Source organism: Lissotriton vulgaris, chromosome 3_2, assembly GCF_964263255.1.
Source record: "Lissotriton vulgaris chromosome 3_2, aLisVul1.2, whole genome shotgun sequence".
NCBI lineage: Eukaryota > Metazoa > Chordata > Amphibia > Caudata > Salamandridae > Lissotriton > Lissotriton vulgaris.
This window is the reverse complement of record NC_141690.1, coordinates 288,344,795-288,364,503: the sequence shown is the minus strand read 5'-3', so window position 1 is coordinate 288,364,503 and position 19,709 is coordinate 288,344,795. Positions and strand designations below refer to the sequence as shown.

At 46.4% G+C, this 19,709-nt stretch overlaps 1 protein-coding gene across 1 annotated transcript in view; it reads left to right on the top strand.

The window, feature by feature from the left end:
- LOC147725712 (uncharacterized) overlaps nt 1-19,459 on the top strand; it is a 66,214-nt gene extending 46,755 nt beyond the window's left edge. Inside the window, exons 5-6 of the mRNA XM_086964400.1 lie at nt 3,977-4,048; nt 15,000-19,459. Coding sequence (XP_086820526.1) covers nt 3,977-4,048; nt 15,000-16,237 — 1,310 coding nt within the window. The 3' untranslated portion in view covers nt 16,238-19,459. The remainder of the gene's footprint in view (nt 1-3,976; nt 4,049-14,999) is intronic.
- Nucleotides 19,460-19,709: the final 250 nt, after the last annotated feature.

Sequence of the window (19,709 nt, the reverse complement as noted above, 5' to 3'; positions counted from 1 at the left end):
TAAGGTGAAATCCAACCAAAAGACACCCCTGCATCTAACCGCCCTGGAGGAAAGAACCCGAGGTGCACCTACGTCCCGGAGTCCTACAACTTACCTTCCCAGCCGTTGGTTGGTTCCTCCCGGAATTCTTCTTGGACCGAGTCGGCAGCCAAAACCCAAAACTGACAGCTCCCGTTGAAAACAGGGCACCCATCGCCCAAACCGCACCCTGCCGCCCCAGTGCTGCTGTGGGTGCACCTTGTGTGCTAAACTGGATTCCCCTTTGCCCTGAGCTTAAGTCAAGGAGCTTTGCTCCCACAACCTTGTGGGCTGCTCGTGAGCAGCCGTAAACAGAGGTCCCCTATCCCCCTTTGGATAACATTGGGCCTCAGCACACTGCACCCAGCCGCCCTAGTGCAGCTGAGGGTGTTCTGAAAGTGTGAATCCTTGACCCTGGGGTAACCCTGGTTCTACGCCCACAAATAAGTACTTACCTGCAAATGGGTAACTTCATTTCCCTCCATAGGATTGCATTGACTGCTTTTCCTTGAAAATTCTTCTGTTAGTTTGAATGAAACATTGAAAAACTGCAAATTTACTAAAAGTGAATTACTTATCTTTTGTCTAGGAAATGTTTCTGTGATTTCTAGGCAGATCACACTGATTATCAAAAGTAACTTAAAAAGTAACACGCACAGCAATCTGTAAAGTAATTAAAAAGTAATTACGAGCTGTTGACTTACCTGTAATTCAACCAACTGTATTCAAACCTGAACTCAAATGTAAATCACTACATAAGATTTTGCAAAGTATTATTTCACTTACCTGCACCAGGCTTGGCTTGGTTCTAGAATTAAAATGACTAAACAATATTTTTTTATACAAACAAATTGTCTGACTGTACAACAAATGCTCAACACTGTCCTCTGATAAAGCCTCACAGGTCGCCCACACAACCACAAATAGAACATAAGGTGCTATCTACTTTTACCTCTGCCTACTTTTGGGGTTCCACTGGACTCTGTGCACTCTATACCTCACTTTGGTATAGTATATACAGAGCCAGCTTCTACCCCCACCATGATCAGTCACCCACCCCTAGATGCAGACTGAAGGTGAAGCAGCTGTGCGTGAGGTGCTAGGTCAATCAAGCATTGGTAGAGTGTGGCAAATCACCTGTGAGGTTTTCGGGGGCTAGAGTTGCTAGCTACTATGTTGAGATCTGTTAATTCGAACAGCCAGGTTTTGAGTCCCTTCCCGAATTCCCAGAGCAATGAGGCAGCCCTGAGGTGTAGGGAAGTTCGTTCCAAGCTTTGGCCACCAGGTGTGATAAGAAGCGTCCTCTGCTGTTGCCACGGCGACAAGTAATGTGGGTCCGTTTGGGGAGTTCGAGGATGAGTCTTACTGCTGCGTTTTATCTGTAGTCACTTGAAGAGGCATGCAGTGATTCCTACGTAGTGTTCCCGTAGTTCAGTTTGCTCGTGATGAGGGCCTATGTGGCAGTCCTGGTGTTAATAGCAGATTGTTCCCAGGACCAGCTGCTAATGCTCTAGTTTCAAAAGATGTTTCTTGTGATGCTTACGTATAGGTTCTTCTTGCAGGATACCTTGGGGTCAAGGTGACCAAAAAAGATTTGTCCCATGTTTGTAATAGCGTCACATGGGAGTGTAGATCTGGAAACATTCTGATGGATTTGTTGAACTAGCCAGAAGTCTCGTAAGTCAGGTGACCAGACCATGACTCCCAGTATCATTGCAAGTGGTTCACTTTCAGATGTTAAGGATGGGCGTGGCCGATCCCCTGAATTCTCCTACCTCCGCTCAAAAAACATATACTTGTGCCTAATTGTGCCAAAAGATACTCTGAGAATGTTTCTCAGGAGCACAACCGCCCATGTGTGGGTTATGCCTTTTTTGAGAATTTTTTCTGGGATAGTTTCCTCAAAGAGTCTACTGAATCAGACATCGAACTGCATGAGTACTTGAAGACCATGTTGGGACTAGGTTGTAATAAACCACAGTCATGCGAAGAAAAAAGTACAGCCTCTTAAACATTATATATCAAGACATATCAGACCTTCACTTAGCCTTCATATAGCCTTATGTGACAACACCTCGATTGGGAAGACTTTTGATGGAATTCTGCTTCAGCTCGCTGATGGTTGATGGTGTTCATTTATCCGTGACTCTCTTTAGGGCTAGACTTCGGATTCACTGCTCCAGAATCCCGATTCTCTTCTTCATTTACAGATTTACCGTTCTATCTGGATACCTCGTCTTGTAGCCTGATCTGCTCTTGGCAAAGCTGTATGTGTTAGGGAGCTAGTCTCACCTTTTTTCTCTAGAGTGCTCTGGTATTGAGAAGAATGTGGGTGTTTACAAACCTAGCCTAAGCTGTGCAGCTGTGTTCTTGAGATTAGTGGGTTGCTCGTGTTTTGTTTCCAGAATTGCTGGACTCGTTTAGATTTTCTTACGGTGGAGTCATGTACCTTTGCATAAATATGTCATGGTCAAATAAAATGTCATTTAGAGCTATTGTACTAGTCAGCAGGCTTTTATTACGACCGAACAAATGTCAAGTTCATTATCACAGTAGAGCAGACTTTACATGCAAAGCCCTATGTTTATCCACACCCAGATTGCATATTGGAAATACTTTACAGATGGAAACAAGGACTCTTCAGTGTGATTTTACCCCTAGCGCCCTACTTCTGCTTGAATCTTTTTATACACATACAAATGAGAAAAGACCGTGACATAAACCATGTGTTACAAGTGAGAGGGGAGGGGCGTTCTGACCTGCTTTGTCCCACTTAAAAATGCTAATAAATGGCATATTCGACTCTGTACATCTATATACATCGTATGTTTTGTTTTTTCATTGCACAGGGAACTGTAACATTTTTGAAAAATGTCATGGTTCTCTCTGAAACGTGGGTTTCATCATCAGGACCGCGTCCAAACCACTGTGAAGTGCTTTGCCATTTGCATCGCTACTAGGATTTAGTGGCACGAAGGACAACATTCTGTGACAGCATTTTCATCATTTTGAGCTCGATGCCTTTTTGTGAAACCTGAAAACGGTGGCATATTATGTGGCATATGCAGTAAACCTTGCAGCCACGGAGTCTTGTGGATCCACTGGCCCTCACCATTGCCCATTGTTTATTGACAATATAAGGAAGGCAATGGGGACCTAAGCATTCCAATTCCACTCAGCATCCATAGTCCAATCGATTGCAGTATTGGACAGTATTACACACTTAGTCATTGAAGACTTTCTTCAGTGATGCAATCATTTTGTTGCATTGTTCTACACTCGTCCCAAGGTGGTCCCCAGGTGCCCACGTTGGACAACGTGGTGCCCAGGTGTGCTCGCGTCGGACAATGTGGTGCCCAGGTCTGCTCGCACAGGGCAAGGCTTTCCCCAGGTGTGCCCGCGCAGGGCAAGGCTTTCCCCAGGTATGCCCACGCAGGATAAGGCTTTCCCCAGGTGTACCCGCGCAGGACAAGGCGGTCCCCAGGTGCCCGCACATGATGTGCCTAGTGCGGGTATTACATGGATTAGCCTGATGCTGGCATAGGACACGGCCACCTATTGCCAGCACGAATGATGGTGCCCCGTACTGGTATAGCACAAGTTTGTCAGGTGCTAGCATGAGACACGGTCACCCGGTGCTAACATGTGACCACCTCGCCTGGTGCTGGCATAGGGCATGGTCCCCTGCGACTGGCATAGAATAGGTTCGCCCGGTGCCTGCATAAGATGCCTAGTTCTGGTATAACACAGGTTAGCCTGGTGCCGGCCTAGGACAACATACCCCCAGGTGCCGGCAGCATATGACCAGGTCATCTGGTGCTGGCATATGACAAAGCCGTAGTACAAATTACATAGATACTCATGACTTGATCACCTGATAATGTTCTATTTCCAAATTTGTTGCAAATGCAGAACTTTTTTTCTGGGTCTTGCATGTTAACCCACCAATTGTTTTTAGTTGTGCAGGAGTCCCAACCAGCTACAGAACAGCAACAAGAAGTTGGGAACCAGAAAACAATACAGTCATCAAGTACGTACAGCACTTTCATTTTTTTTTTTAATTCTTCACAGCACATGTTTGCAGGAGAGAAAACACACCTGTTTTTATGACCGAATGTCATTTTACAGTTTCGTTAATTAAGAGGAAAAAATAGATAATGTTCCTTTTATGTACAGTTTTTTGCCTCCACCCTCGTTCTCTCTATGATGTAATTGAAGTCATTCATTGCTGTAGGAAGCAGGCTCTGAAGGCACTAGAAGGTAAAGCTGTGCAGAGTATACTGGGCTCAATGTAAAACCCAAAGTGCTCTATTAGTAGTAGTGTGGGCGAGCAGAGAGGAGCGTTGAACTTTTATTTCACACACATTATCACTAATGGACACGCTGCTCAAGAAAGAGGTACAGACCAACTTACAAAAAATATACTTTATATTTTATTTTAAGACCAAGGTCTTTGTAATAAGGTAAGTACGTTTTTAATTAAAAATACTTTTCACTTTGAAAAATCTACACTTGAAAACTTTTCAACACAGTCCAATGTTATCCTACGGGGAAAACAATATTGTGGTTAAACTGGTAGGTATTGCACTTCCAATCGCGGTCTTCAGAGCCAAAAGTCAGCAAGGGCCAGGTGAGTACCAAAACTGCACCACCATCGGCGCAGGGGTGGCCGGGTGCAGAGGTAAAAATCAGAGTTCGACCCAATGCTTCCGATGGAGACTGGGTGCCTGGAGCCACGCTGCTTGCAGGGGACAAGCTTTGGGGGTTAGGTTAATCGCAGTTTGTGGGACAAAAAACAGCACCAAACATACACCACCAAACATACACCACCAGCTGCACAGGGGCGGATGGGTGCAGGGTGCAATTTCGACATCGAGCACCCCATGCTTTTCAGTGGGGGTTCTTTCAGCAAAGAGGCTGCAGATGTGGCACCAGAGGTTGCAGGATGAAGACTAACAATAGCAAAGTTAAGTAGAGATGTAGGGGGTTGTGGTGCAGTGTCTGTTCTTCTCACCAAGGCCTAGGGTCTTCGGGTGCAGGGGTGCCATTGAACATCAAAGTCTTCTTAACGGCTCCGGTCGCGGTTGGAAGGGGCCACTGGTTTCACACTGCAGGCGCCATCGTGGAGGGTAGGAGAGGTCGGCGAACACAAGATCTGTGCACAGTTTTACCATCTAGTGGCAATATCATTGTCCGCTGCCAGCTGCACTCAGGCGGCAGGGTGCAAAATAGGCGTCGGCCTCCTGAATATAAACCAATGAGGGGCGTCTGTTGTGAAGTAATGCTGCAGGCTCGGCACAGAAGCCTTGGAGAAGGTATCCAGCGACTGGAAGGTCAGTTGGAGTGTGACTGGCAGTGTGATGACTGAGCAGTGTTGACTGGGCATGGGGACACTTTCAGCCTGGCCAGGGGGCTGCGAGTGCAAGGATGTCCTTTCGTGTCGGATTTTCTCTTCAGGTCCGGTCGCAGGGACCCTTCAAGATGAGGCTGCAGGCATCGCAGTGGAGGTCGTAGGAGGTCCTATAACTCTGGATCTCAGGGCAGGATTGCCGGGGGACCTCGCTGTGGTGTTCGGCCACTCGGGCTGTGGGCGCCGGGTGGTGCAGACTTGCGGTTTCGTCCTGATCCAGTGCCTGAGCTGGTTATTGGACAAATCCAGCGTCCACGGGAGATCAGAGCCTTTCCTTGAAGGCAGGACTGCTCCCCGGGGTTCTTGGAGGCTGCTGGCTGCAGGACACTCCTGTTTCAGCTTGCAGGGGTTCTGAAGCAGGAGACAGAAACAGACAGGTAGGGCTGGGGCCAAAGCAGTTGTTGTCATCCTCTTCTCTGCAGCACAGCTTTCGGTACTTCCTTTTCTTGTCAAATCTTGGTTTAGGGGTGCCCCTAAAAACCATATTTAGGGGCATTACAGGGGCATGCAGGTTGGGACCAATGGATCCTTTCCCTGGGTTGCCTACACCCCCTCCTTTGCTATGGGAGGAGGCATATGCCTCGTCCTGATTGAGGGAGTCTCCTCCTCTTTAAGATGGAGGGGATTGAGATGTGTGCTTCACTTGGCCTGCCCCACCTGAAGGGTGGGGTTGGCCAAACTGGGCACACCTCCCTTTCACACTAGGTTTTCCCTCCCAAAGTGGAGGTCAGAACCGCTGGAAGCCATCTGCTGATAGCAGCAGAGGGTGGGAGGTAGCAAAGACGGCAAGCCTTAGAAGCTTCCCCTTCTTGGAACCTGCTCATCCTGGGGGTGGAGTCATATGACCCCTGCCCAGTTTGTACTTTTTCAAGACCCAGGAACAGAGGCTCTCTACCTAGGGTCCAGGAACCTTCTGGTGGTGGCAGATGGCTGGTAGCCAGTCAGTAACCATACCAGTGCTGGTCAGGGGGCATCTCACGTGAAATCCCACGCTGGCATCGGTGTGACTTTAAGGAGTTTGATAACAAACTTCCCAGTTTTCAGTGAAGCCATTATGGAGCTGTGGAGTTTGTAATGAGAAACTACTAGCCCCTATTCTCAAAATGGCTTGACTATGCTTAGAATGCCTGTGAATGGCACAGACCCTGTAGGGGCATATCGCTCATGCAGCCATACCCTCACCGGTGGTATGGCGCACCCAGGCTTTAGGGCCATAAGGATTGCTAGAGGGGTGACTTACCCGTGTCACAGGCAGTGTTGGTGGTCAAGGTGCCATCTCGACTCTTCAGTTTAGTCTGCACGAAAACACGCAGCCTGCGGTGGCAGTGTGTGTGTGTGCCAGTGTACAGGGCCTATAAGGGTGGCACAATACGTGCTGCTGCCCTTAGAGGCATTCCTTTGTCACGGTGCCCTTGGTACCTAGGGTACCCTTTCAAGGGGCTAACCTGTGGGCAGGGATGTGCCAATTGTGGAAACAAATGCAAAGTTTTGGGAAAGAACACAGGCCCTGGGAGCCCGATTGACAAGGACCCTGGGCACACCCATCAATCAATCGGGGATTCACAGAGCGCACTTCTCACCCGCAAGGGTCTCAAGGTGCCTGGGTGTGGGAGGGTGTGAGAGGGTTTCCGAGGGCAGGGGGCCACCAGGTGCAGTCCCATTGTCCGAGGATAAGGACTTCTGTCTTCTCCGAGTTGAGCTTTAGGCAGCTGCTGCTCATCCAGGATGAGACGTCCTTCATTCCTTCCTAGAAACTGTTCCTGGGGATGTTGCGTTCCTTGGTGAGGGAGAGGATGATCTGGGTGTCGTCGGCGTAGAATACTCTGCTGAGTCTGTGTTCTGATGATTGAGCGTGGGGCCATGTAGATGTTAAAGAGCGTGGGGCTGAAGGAGGATCTTTGGGGTACTCTGCATCTATTCTCTGTGGGTTCGGCGAGGAAGGCGGGAGTCTTATTCTTTGTGTTCTGCTGGAGAGGAAAGAGCGAAGCCAGTCTAAGTCAGTTCCCTGTATGCCGGCGTTGTGGAGTCTGGAGGCTAGTGTGTGGTTGGAGATGGTGTCCAAGGCGGCTGAGAGGTCTAGCAGAATGAGGTCTGCAGTGTGGCCTTGATCGAGGATGCTGCAGATGTCATCCGTGACGGCTAGGAGGGTGGTCTTTGTGCTGGGGTTGCTGCGGGATCCAGATTGAGATGAGTCGAGGATGTTTGCTTTTATGAAGTGTTTTAGCTGGGTGTTGACTATTTTCTCGATGACTTTGGCGGCGAAGGGGAGGAGAGAGAGGAGACTGTAGTTCTTGAGTACCGTCACGGCTGCGGAGGGCTTCTTGGCGATGGTTCGACTTTGGCATGTTTACAGTTGTCAGGGAGCGTGCCTGTTATGAGGGCGCAATTGATTGTCTCTAGTAGTTCTGGTGTGATTGCGGAGGCAGCTCTGTGGAAGCTGTGCAGCGGGCAGGGGGTCGGTGGGTGCTTTGGAGTGGATGCTCTTCATTGTCTTCTGTGGTGACGGGTCCAGGTGAGTAGGGTCTGCTGGGTGGCGTAGCTGGTGAAAGGTGTTGGTCTTTGTCATCTAAGTTGTCGTAGAGCGTCCTGATCTTGTGGTGGAAGAAAGAGCTGAGTATATTGCAGAGGTCCTGGGAGGGAGGGACATCAGTGGTTTCGCTGTGGGGTCTGGTGACTTCTTATATGATGGTGAAGAGTTCCTTGGAGTTGTGGGGTTTGGAGAGTACTCTGTCCTGAAGGAAGTTTCTCTTTGTAGATCTGATGAGTTGCTGGTGTGCCGTGGCTGCAACCCTGTAGGCAGTGCATGTTTCCAGGGTTTTGCTGTTTCTCCATGCTTTCTCCAGTCGTCTGGCACAAGTGTTTGGGTTCTCAGAGGCCCGTAGTGAACCAGGTGGCTTTTGTGTTGTAGCCCCGCGGAGTTCTGGAGGGGGGCGAGCGTGTTTGCGCAGTCGGTGATATTTTGATGGAGGTCATTGGCTGCAGTGTTGGCGTCTGTTGTGGTAGGGGGAGGAGTGCGGCTGAGGGCAGGTTCTCTAAGAGGGCGGTGGAGTTCAGGTTGCTGAGGTTGTCTAGGTGGAAATTCAGGTCTCAGAGCAGTACGCAGTCCGTGGAGGCCAGGGTGTGGGGCGCTATGCAGTCTGCGATGGTGTTGGTGAACTGGGAGCGGGGTCCGGGGGGGAGGGTTGTAGGTGAGTGTTCCACAGAGTGTCGTTCTGGGGTTGGGCTGGATCTGGAAATGGATGTGGTCCATGTGGGGGGCAAGGTGTCGTACGAGATGGTGGTTGTCAGTCGGAGGGAGCTGTTGTGGACGATGGCGAGGCCTCCTCCAGGGCGGTCTTTCCTCAGGATTTTGTACACGTCTGGGATGGTGGTTGCGATGTCTGGAGCGGAGACAGTGTTGGTCCAGGTCTCTGTGAGGAAGGCAATGTCGGGCGAGAGGGTGTTGAGGAGGTCCCTAACTTCTACTGCATGTCTGTGCAGGAAGAGTAGGTTGAGGAGGATGCAGCTCAGGAGTTTGGGTGCGTTGGCGTACGGGGGGTTGGTGGTGACTGTCTGGGTCCGGAGGAGGATGAAGGTGCGGTGGCAGTGTCGGCAGGAGAACGGGGCTTGGGAATTGCTCTGCCTCGAGAGCTGGCAATTGTTGCTTCCAGGGTTGAGTGCATGGAGAGTGCTTTTGTCGGAAGATTAGGGTCTCTGGGGCTGGTTGCGGACTGGCGCAGACTGACTTGCCTTTCACTGACCAGGAGGTCAGAGTTCTTGCTCCCCCTGTCGCATAGCGGCTGCCATTGAGTAGGGGTTGGGGAGGGAGGCAGTAACTACAACGCACTGAGAGGGGAGGGGCAGCAGCGGCAGGAAAAAGGTAAAAGGCAATAAAAAACAGGCGGCAGAGATAGAAAAAACCGAAAAAGATAGCATGAACAGAGAGACAGAAATGACTGAACAGAGCGGACTAGCTGAAGAGCAGGCTCTCCCACTGGACCACCAGGGATGAGGCGCAGGCAGAAGCTTGCGGGTGGAGGAAGGCCTTGAACACCTACCTGGGACACCAGAAAGGCGCTGGGGGCAGTGCCTCGACCACGGGAAGGGAGAGCAGTTTCCCCTGACTTGGAGGTTAGAGTTTGGGGGTAACCATGTAAAAAAGAGGCACTTTCCTACAGGTGCCAAACACTCCTTCGTTCAGTGAAGCCATCAGGATGCTGTGGTAATCCAGTTGTCATGTTCCCAGCCCATGTGGCTTTCCTGGCACTTACAATATTAAGGAATAGACCCCAATTATGTAGGGGCATACCTGCTCATGCTGATATGCCCACACCTGGTATATAGTGCACCCTGCCTTAGGGCTGGTAAGGCCTGCTAGAGGGATGACTTGCCTATACCATAGGCACTGATAGCTGGCATGGCACGCAAGCAGTGTTCTATGTCGACCTGGTTATTTTTTTACCTCACAGGAACATGCCAGTTGCAGGGGCAGTGGCATAGTCCTTGTGAGAGGGATCCCAGGGAACCCTCTTCAGCCTCCAGGCCTTGGGTACCCAGAGTACAACCTACTAGCGACTTACAGGGGGGCAGAAGTGCAAATTGTAGATCTGTTTTAGGGAAAGAACACTGGTATTGGGACCTTGGACAAGAGGGACCCAGTACTCTACAGTCAAAGTTGCATCAAAAGCCAGGCAAAATGTGTGGGGATGGGGAGGTACTGCAACAGAACCCAATTTCCTCAAACAAATATTCAAACAGTTTCCTTCTTAGTTTTTGTTCTGCATGGCTGCTTACCAAGACCGTTGGGTTGAGAGCCCTAGCTTCTTCAATGCATTTTATTAAGCTTGCAAAACCAATCCCTGTCACCATCTTGTAAGGATGGCGTCCATAATTTGATTTATGTTCACCCTTGGACCTGCAGAACAGATATTAAGAAGAGGAGAGAAATTACAAAATCTGCTTTCGAGGATACAGCACGGCTCTATCCCTTATGATATAAATAGTTAAACTCTGCAGGTTGCCTGGAGATGGTGGATGCTAATCGCTTCACTACATTGTCTCACCTTCAACCAAACCCCCCACAACTCATAGGCCATTATCCTTGGGTGACTCCCTGCCAGCTGTTCAATAATAATAATTAAACCAGGCACTATCTAAAGCCACCCTCTCCATCTCAATTTCTTGTTCTCTTTTGTTTTCTGTCTTTCTCCCTCACTCTCTTACCCAAGGACCTCAGTGGTCCATAGTATATTTGCCCTCCATTTCAACATCTTTGAAACTAAAGGCACCATGGGACTCTATTCCATGTCCACCTTGTAAGGCCCGAATCGAAGAATGCTACAGCCCTGCTGGGCATGCCACAACATGAATCTGCATAGTTCACAACTGTGCAGTAGTGAGGAATGCTTAGAGCCCTTCTCTGGCAGCACAGGGACTTCTTTTTGCCTCAAATCGATGGCCCTCTACAAGACTGGTAGTCCAGACATTACTCAGAACAGTAGCAAGAGGCTGGACACAAGGAGCTCTAAATATGTTGGGAGCTAAAAGGCACAAAACCTACTCCTACTCATGATGGCTCAATTAAATTATGCGGGCACAGCCCACTCCACATGCCATTGGTCTTCCTTTTAGTTTTGAGCAGAGATTTGTCTGAAGTAGAAGCAACTCTAATGGGCAGCTGAAACTTTCTCTTCTGAGAATATACATCGCTTTGCGCAGCATAAAAATGTATATAGTATTTGTAGAGTGCTTTATCACCGAAGGCATGTTTGCACTAGGGAACCAGAGAAAGCAGAAAAAATAACTATACAAAAAAGTCCAAGAAGGAAAGAAGAAAATAATTTAGGAATAAAGACACCAGCAGCTAATTTAAGATGATGTGCCTTGATTTGGTCATGACTTGGAAAGAACTCCTGGTCTTTGACCCGCAGGCTCCTCCCCCTTTCTATTCCATACACCAGTTCTCCTGTGCCCCTTTGTTCTGTTGTTATTTTTCTGGGTTAAAGATCCAAGTTCACTTTTGGGTGGTGTGTTTTTGGACTTAGTGAATTGTTCATCCTTCTATCCAAAGAAGAAATTGAAACCAAGGGGAGACCCATTAGAATGCTCTGTATGTGATGCCCCATTCTGCAGGCACTTTAAGCATCAAGAGAGCTTTGTCCATAGAACTGAGTCCTGAAATTGTGTGGAGTTTGTCATAACCCTCAAATTCCAGCCCATATTATGAACAATTCCTCTTTACACTCTGAAATCTCTTCTGGAGTCAGATTGTAGGCAGTAGTGCCTTGTATGAAATGATTTCAAGGCTGTATAAGCCTAACCAACAGAGACTGCTGTATGAAAGGTAGTCGTTATTCATTTTACCATCAAAGAGGACTCTGGATCTTCCTTTCTTGAACTCTTTTAGCACTTTGGAAAAGTTTTAATTTACAATGAGCCATCCTGCCCTCGGTTAGATGTTTGAATGTTGCCAACGGTGTACGAACAGAACCCATAATTAACAATTATTTGGACTTTCTAAATTGCTTAAATCTTGTCTGTAATTTTGGTAGGTTATGTAGTCACTAATGGCAGATAGTTGGTGTTAGGACAAAAGGTAGTTAGCAATCTAATGTAATTGGCCAGGAAACCAGTATCATTTTAGAAGCAAAAGCTTAGCATGGTTTCAAAACCTTATTCTTTGGAGTATTGTTTATGGCTTTTTTAAGACCCGGGCTTGGTCCTCACTAACCCTACACGCTGCATGATTTGCACAAGGAAACATGCGGCCCATGGACGATGCCTCAAATATGTTTCATGAATATGTTCGAAGAGCAGAGGCGCCAACATTTTTTAACCAGATGATGTACAGCGCCCGAAGAGTAAAATGCTTTCAGCCTGTGGAAAAATCCTCACAAGGATCCAGCAAGTAATCCCATGCCATTTAAATAAAAAAAGGGATGGGACAAGTAGAAAATAAATATTCCTATTCAGTATGAAAGCTTGAAGAAAACTATAACGCAGGCTGTGTCAAATATTGTAGGTTGGGTGGCACCGTTTCTGTCTAGTACAGTGTTGATGGTCATTGTCAGACACCAGATACAAAACCTTTCATCTGACTAGGTAGGAGGACTCATCTCAGGATGTTAATGGAGTCTAGCCACAAATGTAAAGTGCCACAATGGAGTAAATGAACTCGATCTATCTCCCTGTAGAGGAGGCCTCGATAAATGATCCTTGCACTGTTGTCCATTGACCGTGCTTTGTGAACCCACCCCTTGACAGCCCAAATTATTTTTGGCCAACCTCTTTCACCTTATTAGTCACGATTTCGATATCGGCATTGCTGTAAACTAGCACCGGTAAAGCCCATGATCAGGCATCAAAAAGCATCTCTTTGATCCCGCCTCCACCCCCTTGATAGAAAATCTTCTAACTTCACATGACCTTTGGTTGTAACAGGATCCATCTGCTATTTTTCTCAAGTAACCAAATACTAGGAACATTTTTGTCAATTCTTGACTTACTGTTACTCTACTTATGATGTTATATTGTTCTTTTAATCCATTTTGGGTAAAAAACCTTGCTATAGAAGGGTTTTGAGCAATGAGCTGATGCCAGGTCAAGAATGTCCTCTCTTTAGTACCCCTGCTTGTTCTGGTAGTTCTTTGTCATGTTGTGCATTTGAATTAACGCTAACCTGTCGTTATCCAGTTCAGCTAGAAAAGACTTCGGAGCGAGGAGAGCGACTCTGTCCCAGGAGGTGTATATGATAAATTGGCTCCTGTTGGGACCACATTCCACGCTTCAGAAGCTCAAAGATCGTTCCCCATCCCATTAGTATGAGGTGCCCTCGCTATGGATCACACTGAGTCACTGCTACAGTGGGATTCTTTATCGTGTATTCATCTCTTGTCAACCAAGGGAATTATTCCAAACCTTTCACTGGTGGGCCTCATCAATGACATACTGACTCTAGTGCTAACTCAATGGGTCTATCGGGTGTCCCTGTAGGAGACTTGCATGAATCCTCTTTTCAGGATGACGAGAATGCACGATCCCTTCAAGGGACTAACTCTGGCAAGCAGTTGGTGGAAGCGTATGACTATCCTCCAAGGAACACACTCTTGCTTTGTTCGCATCTGTCCCTGCTCCCAGCAGCAGATTATTTTTATTTGTTGAGGTCAATATTCAGAAAGACTGCGGTCATCTGAAAATCTTGTAGCATCTACTTGATACCCAACTGAGTGGGTTCTCTTAAAATTCCTGTGCCAAATTAATATTATTTTGCTGTGTCATTTGTTTTTGATCAAGGCGTGTCGGACCCATAGACTTTTATACAAGAGTTAATATTCTGATGACCACACATATAGGTAGCAAGCAACAGTCTCGTAGCCGTCTCACTTAATTACCTATAGTTGGTCTCTGCAAATGTAACTATATACATTGCGTTTCAGATACGACCATTCTCCGTGACCCACCAGCAGCCACTTTATCCAGTGTCTGCCTCTCAGCAGAACCGGATGACAAGGTCATTTTTAGCCTTGCAAGCACTCTCCTGCGCCTGGTCTGTAAGTGTAGTTTTCAGGAGGATCTTGTATCTCCAACTATTACAACCGGTAGTATTCTTGGATCTGTGCTTTCCTTGAGGATTGTATAAACCGAACATCAGACCTGTCCTCCTCCATACGTTTGTCTGTGCTGCTGCTTACTTCCCCGCTGTCCACCAGGGATGCAACATTAACATTCCTTCATTTCCTGATGCATTTCTTTATAGTCAGTCAGTCAATTATCTTTATTCGATTATTGAAAATCATAAAAGAACGAGCAAGATTACATATCACGATTTCATCAAGCACAAATTTTAACAAATTTAAAACATACAATCATTGTATGAGAAACACTAATTTCTTTATACAATTCTCCAGTCGAAATCACACGTGCAACCCAACCTCACCAGAGGATTTCATAAACCACGTCATTCTTCTGTACACATCACCCACTTTCCATCAGCTGAAAACCAGTGCTGCTCTGCAAATAAGGATTAGGTTGGCCCTATGGTAATGGCAGAACTGTCATATTTCCATCAACACTCTGGGGGGTGGTGTAAGTGTTACACACAGGGATGGCCTGAGTATGAAGTCATATGCAGCGATTATCTTTGATGGGTTTCGTTGTTTTTGTGTGCACTGATTGACACAGATTGTCATTTGAGTGAAAGTGAGTCGTTCATGCTGCTGTGGTTTGTCAAAGCTCCTCTGAGGACAGATCTGAATAAAAAGCAGCACTTCAGTATTTCCTCATGTTATCTTGTTGTAGATTGGCCGTAAAAAGTAGGGCAAGTAAAGTGTTTGTTAAGGAAAGAATATAGTTTGAACTTTGCACAAGAGCCATAACCTTGATGTCTCGTTGGGTAAAGGAATGGTCTTAAATGATATTTTAATTGCATGTTAATGAACAATACCTCGATGAGTATTGAGTAAAACATACTGTGTGCTCCTTTCTGAGATATGATGCCTTTGTCAGAGGGACACAAGGAGAAGCTCAAGTGCTGTTTCTGGCAATTGTATTTTGTCATCACCCACTCGCTTACGCTTTTGTTTTCATTTTGCAGAAAGCCAAACAAAGTCTGCAAGTGTACAAGAAGAAGAAGAAACGTTTCCCTGCTCCGAGTGCGATAAGAGTTTTTTTTACAAGACCAGTCTTCAACGCCACATGAGAATTCACACAGGACCTGTCGAATTGAAATGCACTGAGTGCGGGGAAACCTTCGCTTTCAAGGCACAGCTTTTAAAGCACCAGAGGACCCATGTGCCAGAGCCATCATTTCCGTGCAACGAGTGTGACAAAGTCTTCAAACTTAAGGGTAACCTTCAAACCCACCAGAAAATTCACACAGGAGAGAAGCCTTTCACATGCCCAGAGTGTGGGAAGAGCTTTACTCAAAAGGGACATCTTGTGTATCACCAAAGACTTCACACTGGTGAAAAGCCGTTTGCCTGCATGGAGTGTGGGAAAAGGTTCAGTCAACGGTTGAGTCTTCGAAGCCACCAAAAGGTTCATACCGGGGAGCGGCCCTTTAAGTGTGCAGAGTGTGGCAAGGGTTTTACTATGCAGTCAAGTCTTCTGTATCACCAGAAAATTCACACCGGGGAGGGACTTTTTGAATGTAATGAATGTGGTAAGCCCTTTGTTAAGCGGTACGCCCTCTTAATACATCAGCGAAGCCATACAGGGCAGAGGCCCTTTCCCTGCACTGAGTGTGAAAAGAGCTTCACACTTAAAAGTAATCTTCTAAAACATCAAAGAATCCACACAGGGGAGAGACCTTTTGCCTGCTTCGACTGTGGAAGGAGGTTCACTGAGAAGAAATCCCTTCTCAGTCACATGAAAACCCATACAGGAGAAAGACCCTTTAGCTGCACTGAGTGTGGCAAGAGCTTTGCTGAAAAGAAAACACTTGTAGTACACCAGAGAATCCACACAGGGGAAAAGCGTTTTTCATGCAGTGAGTGTGGTAAGGGCTTTTCGGAAAAACAGCATCTCGTGCTTCATCAGAAAAACCACACGGGAGAAAGACCCTTTCTATGTGCCGAATGCGGCAAAACATTTGTGACTAACTCCCGACTTATGGTACACCAGACAATACACTCAAACCAGATTAAGTTTGCATGTACTAAATGTGATGAGCGGTTTTCTGCCAAGAAGCTACTTACAAAACATCTGAAAATCCACCAAGAGTATCACAAGGGTTTCAAGAGTGGTGACCCAAAGCAAAAAGATTTAAATGTGTTAATTGCGGACATGTCACCCATTCTAATTGATGCTCCAGAGACCCAGCACTTACCCTGAGAAGTGCCCAGACAGTTTCCTGTGATGTTTGTTTCTTGGTACTAGTGATGCATACTGCCCTTCCCCCTGTACTTCTTAACTTGACCTGAGACCCTTCACACAGCCACACTGGCTTCACCAGTCATGCCTATTTAAATCCAGGCTCTCCCAACAAACTCATCTTTACATCAAGGTGCTTTGATAAGTGTTTACTTAATCACAACATTTTACTTGGGTGCTACATAACTGTTAGACTGGCAGAAGGAATGCTGAGGTGGGAGTGTTGTCCACCGCGAGAATCCTACCCTAAACACTAATAAGGAAATACAACTTTGGCCTCCATCTTCTGCTCTGAAAACAAGCAGTCCTGCTGCAGCACGTTCTAATATTTTGTATCTTTCAAAACTTTGAGTACTCTCTGTACTTGAAGTAATCCTTGTTCTCTTAATCCATCCACTCCAATCTAGGTCCATCTTATTAATGTGAAGTTAATTAAATGATCTCCAGACCGCTTTTTACTCCCGGATCCGAGGCTTCAATGTGGTCCATCGGGAGAGAACTAATTGCTTGTCCTCACCAATGATTTGTCTCCTTCATGAATTATGCATGTTTCTACTCCTTGCAGTCCAAGAACGACCATTACATTAGCCCTCAAGTATCTGTTCCCTCATCTCTTCTGGGTGGGGGCGGTTACTGTGCACTTTTGTTGATCCGGCTTCTTTACTCGGGAGCAGAGTGGTTAGCATCCTTGATGTCTGTGAAGTCCATAAGATTGCGTGGGGGCATCTGACGTTGACGACCGTGAATGCCATCTTGCCTTGGAGCAAGTGCTCCAGTGCAGCTTTTAACTGGTACCAGACCTTTCTATATACAAATAACATTTATTTGTGGAAATAGAGCCTCCTTTAATCATCCGTCACACTGCTGCCCTTTTTTTTTTTTTGCACCTCTGTAACCAACTAGTAGTTGCTGCCCACTACGTTTTCTAACGTTCATGCGGGTAATGCAGGGATTTACATGACTGTATCTCTATCTGCTTTTGCTTCATCTAAAGAGAAAGAGCTTTCTAGATTCAAACAAGCTATTGATCTTCTTATTGAGGAATGAATATTCTACTAGAGACTGGCAGAAGCAAGGCGCAGAACAATTGCCACAGTGGCCCTGATTGCGAACGGGTCAGTGTTTGCCAACCAATCTCTGCGTACACCCTTCTTTGATCAGGGGTCAGAATTACAAGTAGGTGATATTTCTCATCTAGTAAGTACTGGGTGTGTTAAATATGTCACACTTCGTTAACTATTGGCAGGTGCTCCCCTGCCAGAATTTAACAGGGAAAACGTGTCTAGCATTTACTGTGCAATGTCGATTATGATGTGGTAACCACCAAAACCTGCATGTTACACCCCAGAAAATTGCAATAGGTGGTATTATATTGCATCCGATAAATGATGTACCCAAGGGTATAGTTATTTGTTTGATGCGATTAAAAAGCTCCTGGATGCCAACAAACTGAGTCAGGGACACTGTGCCTGACTTCTCTGCTTTCTACTAAAATTGGTGATCCAGTCTACTCTGAGAATGCAGTCGATTGTAGGGCAATGTATTCTGGAATGATCTACCTCCAATGAACATTCTTACGGTACGATTGGACACCTGAACTAAATGATCTCCCAATTGGTGGAGACTTCTCATCGGCTGAGAGGCAAGGGTTGGACTTCTCTGCTCTCAGTTCATCATCCTAATCAGAGACTCCTCAACAAAGGTGGATTGTTGCCCTGGATATTTGCCCTTCGATTCAAGTCTGATGTCAGGCATGTCATGGAAGGAGTATTGAAAAAGCCATTCACATTGCTCTTTTTAGTTTTATGTTCGGGTGTTGGGCTGCGAAACCCTTAAAAAGTATTGCTCCATAAAGAAGTCATTTCATAAATTCTGACGTCTAAGACGTTCTGCAATACTGGTTTATTCACCTAAACTTCTGAAATCACAACACTTTTAACATGTAAAGCTGATGGCTTAAGGTACCACTGAGCATTTGAGCCTGAATCTGGCAAAATTTGCCAAACTCCCCTGGGGTGTCGGTCACAAGTACATAACAATATTACTGTGTTCGATGCAGAATAATTCTGAGCAGGTGAAAAAACTAGCCGATCTCTACAAGAAACCCAGATCTTTGCCACTAGTCTTGAAGCAGTTTGGGAAAGTTCCACACTGCATTTCATTTCAATAAAACACTTCTTAAATTTGATTGTACAAGACTACTGTTACACCAGTCACAAAGCAGAATTCTGAGAGTGGTTTGGGTTAAAGGTCCCTTGGGCCAGGGACAAGGGTCCAATCTGTTGCCTGCGAGGAGAACCTGTTTATGAAATATGAAGCCATTAATGGATTTATAGTGTTCCTGTTAAGGTGTAGTGCTCCGGAGCTCTCGGAAGGACAGTGCAACTCATGCACGTCGGAGGAGTAAAGTTGATATTCGCCTGTGTTGGTCCCATGTGGAAAGCCCTCGTGTTGAGTGTTGGGGTAGAATCTTCAGATTACGTCATTTGGGTATTCTATTTGTCCTCCAGAATGAAAAGCTGCTTAGCCACTTTCAGTTAAAGGTTCCTTGATGTACTCTTTGTGGTAACGGGCCATTCTGTTGGAAAATCTTGTAGCTGTTCCCTATCCACCACAACTCCTCCATATCTATCCTCATGAGTGGGAAGAGATGTGGTGGAAAGGCCTAAAAGAAAATACATTCTAAATTCCTACAATGAGGAACACTTAGAATTGCTTGTTCTGGCCTTAGAACTGTGATCAGATTCCTTCTTCCACCAACATCTTTTTCACTCTTGGTGGAGACCTGAAAAGGTTTTGCGCCTCAGCCCCCCTAGAAGTACAGGTAACTCTGGGCATGCTCGTACCAGGAAAGTTGGACATCCCTAGGCCAGTCAGGCGAAACTTGAACAACTTCCACCTAGTGCGTATCTTGATATGTCACAATCCAGAAACCCAGCAGTCGTGCGTAGCTCTGCACATACATATTTCGACAGACAGAATCAAATATGTACTGTTGAAGTCCTGGAGTACCTTTGAACAATCTGTGCACATGTTTCTGCAAATTCATAGTTTTTTTCTTAATTTAAAAACATTTTTCAGCTAATGAAATGTTGTGATTGGTCATTACGGGTAATAGTTGCTGGTTTCTATACACTGTCTACAGTTGTCATGAATAGTCAATTAAAAACTTTGGCTCTCAAACCGTTGTCTTCGTGATTCTTGTTCGAGATTGCTCTTTGGACTAGCTTAAACTCACTGTAGAGCTGCTTCCAATGAGGGTCTTTAACAGAACCTCTCCCACCCAAACCTACTCTGGCCGTGACTGCTTGGCCAGTGTATGAATAAGACACAAGTATGGCTCGTGTACTCAGTGAGTTTACGCTCCCTGTAAGTGGTGGGGGCTCAGCACTGTAGCTCACAGGCCATGTAGCTGGCACACTGCTCCAGCAAT